The 6,166-nt window shown below is 42.9% G+C and overlaps 1 protein-coding gene across 1 annotated transcript; it reads left to right on the top strand.

Moving 5' to 3' along the window:
• Positions 1-913: 913 nt before the first annotated feature.
• On the top strand, positions 914-5,084 carry fam181b (family with sequence similarity 181 member B). The gene has a single exon (XM_078545691.1). It carries the CDS (start codon positions 1,161-1,163, stop codon positions 2,235-2,237), a length of 1,077 nt encoding a protein of 358 aa, XP_078401817.1. The 5' UTR covers positions 914-1,160; the 3' UTR covers positions 2,238-5,084.
• Positions 5,085-6,166: the final 1,082 nt, after the last annotated feature.

Genomic DNA, 6,166 nt, shown 5'->3' with positions numbered 1-6,166 from the left:
AGAGCAGGTACACAGGCGACAGACTTCCAGTCTGCAGCACAGTAGCACCTGCTGAAGGTAACCGTATTCAAGAAGCTGGCATTTGACACTAGTCCTGACGATACGTCCAGGCCTTTCTGATAAATTTGGAGTCATTTGGCGGGATGGTCTCATTCCCCGGAATGCCATTAGCTTAACTTTATTTAAAGTGGCCCATGACAAGAATAGAAATAAAGTATCTATCTCCAGATCTGCACTGTACTCTGAATACAAGAGGAACCTTTTTAAAATTTACCTTTAGGAGATTATTTTCGTCACAATATTAAGTGTTTTAGATTCATTATTGGTGAACAGCTTTGAGCTGTAAGGTGCATTTGCCGCATTTCTCATGGATTGAAATTAGCTTTTTTATTGCATCAGATGTATAAATATGGTTTTAGAAGAGCTTTTGAAAGGTCGCATACCCTTTTATTGTACTTGTGGAGAAATTCTGAGACAAGGATGGGTCAATTCCTAGGAAGAAATAGCGTAGAGAGGGAAGGCGCGATTCCAGATGGAGTAATAGAATACCGGAATCTTCGTGGATTTTTGTCAATCCTCCAAAATGCATTTAAAGGGTAACTTAGAATACGACATCCCGAATTAAAGTTGTACTAATAAATCCAACATATTTTGACTTGAGCTGCTTTATTTTCTCTGCATCCGTGGCTGAGGTTTGGTCGTGTTGAACTTTATACTGCAGTAATGAAGTGCTTCTCCAAACCGTGTCCAACCTCCTTAAGCTGTCCGATTTAATGAATTCACAGCTCTATAATAGGATCGGGGTCGCTTTTGACTCACTGGTTCGAGTGACGGGAAACGGATATTCTTTCCAGCCAGAGCCTATAGCGAAACACATTCATTAAAACGCTGTTCACAAGGGTCGGGGGGGGCGGGGGGCGGGTAAAACGATGCGATGATGTATTGCCCAGCTTATTGGGAGCAATCTTTAAGGACCTGAATCCCCGGGCTGCACTGGAGTTTGAGAGCTCGATCGTTTAGCAGGATTTGCCTCCGTTCTGCCCCTTTGGGCCAGCCTGAAGCCGCCGGGCATTTCCGAAGCGCCCCTGGAGTTATGTGCTGGTGAACTCTGCAGCCCCAGGGACCGGCCTCTGCTAACACTCGAGACCAGGGCACGGGAGATGGCTGTGCAGGCTGCCATCATGAACCCTCACTTCATCCATTTCTGTTTCCCCGGCTCCTCCATGGAGTACGAGATGGAGAGTGCTTACAGCGGGGCTCTTTTGGCGGAGAGGGAGAGCTCCGGGGAGGTGAAGGAAGCGACCAGCGCCCTCCTCAACTTTATCGACTCAGCTTCCAGCAACATTAAGCTGGCTTTGGACAAGCCCGTGAAATCCAAGAGGAAAGTCAACCACAGAAAGTACTTGCAGAAACAGATCAAGAGGTGCACGGGGATGATCTCTGGGGGCAGCAGTAACTCGGCATCTGGGCAGGAGGCGGTCGGTAAGAGGCAGCTTTCTCCCCCATCCTCCAGCAGCACCACCCCCACGGGCCATTTCCAATGCAAGCCGCCGCCGAAGAAGGACGGGTCGCAGTCAAGCCTTCAGAGCAAGTCCCTGGCGGCTCTCTTCGACTCGGTCCGGGATCTCCGCCGATCAGCAGCCGGAGACCGAGCCCTGGCAGCGGCGGCGGCGGCCGGCAGCAGCAAGAAAGTCCCCCTGAGGAACCGCAACCTGCCGCCCTCCTTCTTCACCGAGCCGGCCAACGTGAAAATCAACTCCACCTCCGGAATGTCCCTCAAGGACCTGGAGAGGGGAAATCCCGAGGCCGCCGAGTTTTTCGAGCTGCTCGGGCCAGATTACAGCAACATGATCTCGGCACAGGAGCCCTTCCTGGGCTCGGCGCTGCGGATCCAGCAGGAAGGAAACTGCGAGCTCGGATCCTACGACTCGTACCGCGGCCTGACCGCTCTCAGTGGGAGCTTCCCCCACTTCCCAGATCCTTGGCTGCCATGCAATCCTCCTAAGAAGAGCCCCACGGCCGGCTGCAACCTCATCATCCCCGAAGCGGCCAGGACAGTGCCCGTTCAGACACCCTTATACCCCAGCAACCCACCCCCAAACTCTTCATCCCTGGACGAGCCGCCGGTCAGTTTAGCAAGCTTCCCGCAGTTTTTCCCGGAATGTTCACTCCCGCAGCTCCCTTACGAATATAACCCAGGATATAATTGCAGCAGACAAAACTTCCCGAGTCTTTAATTCCCTTTTCGAACCAGTACTTACTGCACAAAGACTTTTTGAACTCAGCTCGGTTGTATTTGGCCAGTATTACAGGTGAACTGTTCAGATAGAGAGATCGCTAAAAAGGCCCTTTATGTACTTTGAACACGAGTCGGTAATGTGCATTCACTCGAGATATACCTTACTTTAGAATAAGGCACGGTGGGTTTAATTCATTATAAAAGAGAATCATACTTCTATGTATTCCATTGAAAGCACCAGGTGATAGCGAGTATCCTGGTTGCTAACATTTTTAGGTCAAACGCCCGTTGTTATTGTGTATTTGTTTAGTCTAAGTAACCCTGTCTAAAATATAACTAGGCGCTGGGGTATGAAACTCGTGCTGAAGTGCAAAACTGGGCATTTCAACTTCCAATGTTGCATGAAAGTCAAAACAGAAAAACTTTTACTTCAAGATTGGCGCTGCCTTTCAAACGGTGGTTAGATGCAATTGCACTTTGTCGATTGAAAGATTTGACTGAGTAACTCTGTATTGATTCAGCAAACAGTTCTGTACGTGACAACGGACGACAAGTCCCGCACTGCCAGGACACAAACATAATAATAAGGTATATTGTAGTCAAAATCTGTTTAAAACGATATAAATTTGAACCCATATACCAAAACATTGGGAAGTTAAACACAACCTGCTGAAATAGGGTAAATGGTACTAAGAATATACGACACGGTTAACATTGAACCATAATAGCATTTGGTTTTGGAACAAATTTGGAACATTTCTAGATGTTGTTATTTATAGCTATGAAAGGCAGACCGTGTTAACGCCAAACATCCGCATTAATCGTAAACATTTGTTTAGTCTATGTCTCGGTTTCCATTTTATAAATTTAAATTCCTGGCACCCTGCTGGCAACAATATTAGTTTGCCGATGTTATCTTTGTTCCGTTCCCAAAGAGACAAACAACTCTGTCAAGAATTGTTCACCAGGATATTCATCTTCTCCTAGTACCTGCTGTGATTTGGTTTTAGTGTCCTGTCTTTTTAGAAACCCCCTGATCTGTGTGTTATATCGGGAAAGGTACTAATTCCAGCTGCGTCTCGAGTGAAAGGTCAACAGACAAAATAAAGCTGGTCTTTATTTTCGGAAACCATCTGGTCTGTTTTGAAGTTTGTTTTCTTTTCCCGAGGGGGAAAAGTCAGAGAGGACTTGAGGAAGCAGCAAAAGTACTGGGTGAAATGGTTAATTCCCAATGTTTCCCAGGCACCGTTCTACATTATCAACCAACCGTAAAGCGAGGGTACCACACTTGTTGGGGAGATACCTCAGGTCAAGTCAAATGCACCAATCAGATTGACCATAATCAGTTTTTTGTCGATATTTTCGTTTCTAGTATGTTCTTTCCTTTTAGTGGAGGAAGACTAAACTACCTTGCAAAATAGTGCATTTACAAGACATTTGCTTATCTAGCTTTTGGAAAACAACACAATCCTGTACGTTGTCACACAAAGACTTATATCAATGACTCTGAAATCACTGTTCAGAGGCTTTGTAACGATACAAAGGCGTTCTCCCGCTTACACAGCTGATTTTTTGCATAAGGCGTATCTCTTCACTAGAGAAAACATTATTAAGGGAAAACAAAACGCAATTTAAAAATAAATTTTATGAACTGAAATATCGCCATATTTCATAATGTACATACACGACTAAAATAATCTAAAATCTTTTTTGAAGCCAAATGCCAATTTTTGAAAGGCCATTTTAGGAATCATAAAACTTCATCCTTTTTGCTCACTGAACAGGAGTTAGACTGAGAAAGTGCGTTAGTAAAGTTAAATCCATGTTTGACTTTATATCAATGGTTCAATTTTTCTGTTTAGATGAGAAATATTATGAATTTGGTTCTCTGGATGTCCTGTCCTTTTGGTAAACACTAATTAGAAAATTTTGTAGTACATCACCGACATTGGTGCGGCACTGCCGTTTTTAAAAGATACAAATCTTCAGAATTGCCCCATTTTTTTAACTCATCTCCCTGTTTGCCACGTTTTTAAACATTATCAGCAAGACCCTCAGATCCAAAATGCATCAGCGGGTGATGGTATCACCCCGAACACTGACACATGCTTGCATGTTTAAAACCCATTGCATGTTTCATTTTGTACTTCCCATTGAAGGGTTTCGGTCAATGAACGTCACTTGAGGTTTATATCCCCAGGGATCGTTTATTTACAGGAGTTGGGGGTTTTCACAGGGAATCTACATTCGCTTCCACCCTAAGTATCCGGACAGAAGGTACATCACACTGCTGACGCATTCTGGACAAATCTCCAGTTAGTGAGTAGGACTTGCCACAAAACATTTCCCATTCCCCTGTGGAAAGTGCTGCAAAGGCAGTACTTTTCCTGGTGCAGTTTATTTCCATGTTAGCATAGCTTTTAAAACGGTGCTGAACGTCACCATTTTAAATTTCATTTAATATTACAGCCTTCTGAAAAAGATTTGCGATGAAAATATGAAAGACGTTCACAGGTAAGGTGGTATATGGTAAACGAGCGGTATTAAATTCCCACATAATGCGGATATAATTAAAAAGTGTAAGGAGGCGGCGAAAAACTCGCATTTTCCTGGAAGGGTATAGTTATTACAACACAAAGAACCATGTCTCCTCCACCATGTCAAACCAAACCCCATTACTACTCTTGTTATTATATTTTTAGTTTCAACCGAGTTGAGTTTTTCTAAAAAAATACCTGAACTTCATTGTAGTTCCTGTGTTTATATTCAAACATCAATGTATTTCTAGAAAATGTACTTAAAATTTTAAAACACATTGGAAATCCTAACTATAATAAAACCTTATACCAATAGCAGAAGGTTCAGGGTTGCCTCTCTAAGTGAAACTCTGCCAGTATTATTTTGGAACAAAGCTCGTGAATTGAAGTTAAGCTTTAATGAGACCCAAATCTTGAGATAACTTTTCACCAATGTCAAAAAAAGGTTAACAGCAGGCAACAGCAATGATTAAAGCAGAGGAGAGGGATCAAACATGGAATGACAAGCTAACTAGGGAAGTAATGGAATTTAATTTGTCCAATTAGTAATTGTTGCTTGCTAAAGCAAAAAAACAGGGTTCTTACTGTAAATTCTAGTTCTTGGGCCAAGTCATGACAAGATAAATCCCAAATTCCACCCAAAATCATGACTCTGAGATAGACGACAGCAACCTCATCTTTACCTTCAGTAGAACAAGACTATCTCCACAGAACAAAGTAATATATTTGGATGTCAATCTTTGGAGAAACTGCCATAATCTTACTAATGATCCTTTGTTTATATTTGTTACCATCAAAATTCTCACCTTCATGTCACCTTGCCATCCAAAAGCACATTTTTCTCTGTTCTTTCTAATTGCAGTAAGTATATTTCTATCAGTTCTTGCTCTGCTCCTCCGTCCCCATATAATTTTTAAACAGCCATTCTTCCTTCCAACTTCCACTTGGCTCCCAACTATGAACTTAAAGCTCCCTTTTCCTCCCAAAACTTGCTGGGCATGTGCTCCCATTTTAAATCAGCAGTTGGTGTCTGTCATGTTGTTAGGAGATTGGGAGGAAACATTAACATTTAAGTATTATGTGCTGGAGCAGGGCATAAAGAGCTATTAGGAATTCATTGTTGTTTTACTCCTGAGCTGTCTATCTTTAGAGAATTTGCACCACCCAGACGGAAATCAGCCAGGAGGGAAGCTTAAGGGAGGATATGAGCCATATGTACGATGGCTCCACTTTTATCCACAGAGATTTACATTTCTACTCTAATAAAACTAGATGGTAGTTTTTCTTAACTTTTAAAAATTTTCCTTCATTTCTCATAGTTACACTGCATCCAGGTGCATTAAAGTTTTCTTTTTCCCTCTGGAGGCTGAAGGCAGGATTCTTATAAGTT

This window comes from Cetorhinus maximus, chromosome 7 (genome assembly GCF_964194155.1).
Source record: "Cetorhinus maximus chromosome 7, sCetMax3.hap1.1, whole genome shotgun sequence".
Classification (NCBI taxonomy): Eukaryota; Metazoa; Chordata; class Chondrichthyes; order Lamniformes; family Cetorhinidae; genus Cetorhinus; species Cetorhinus maximus.
Note: the sequence above shows the minus strand (reverse complement) of the source record. Positions and strands in the feature narration are given on the sequence as shown.

Bases quoted from the DNA above. Each gene is read 5' to 3' on its own strand.
- fam181b (XM_078545691.1), top strand. From the start codon at position 1,161: ATGGCTGTGCAGGCTGCCATCATGAACCCTCACTTCATCCATTTCTGT.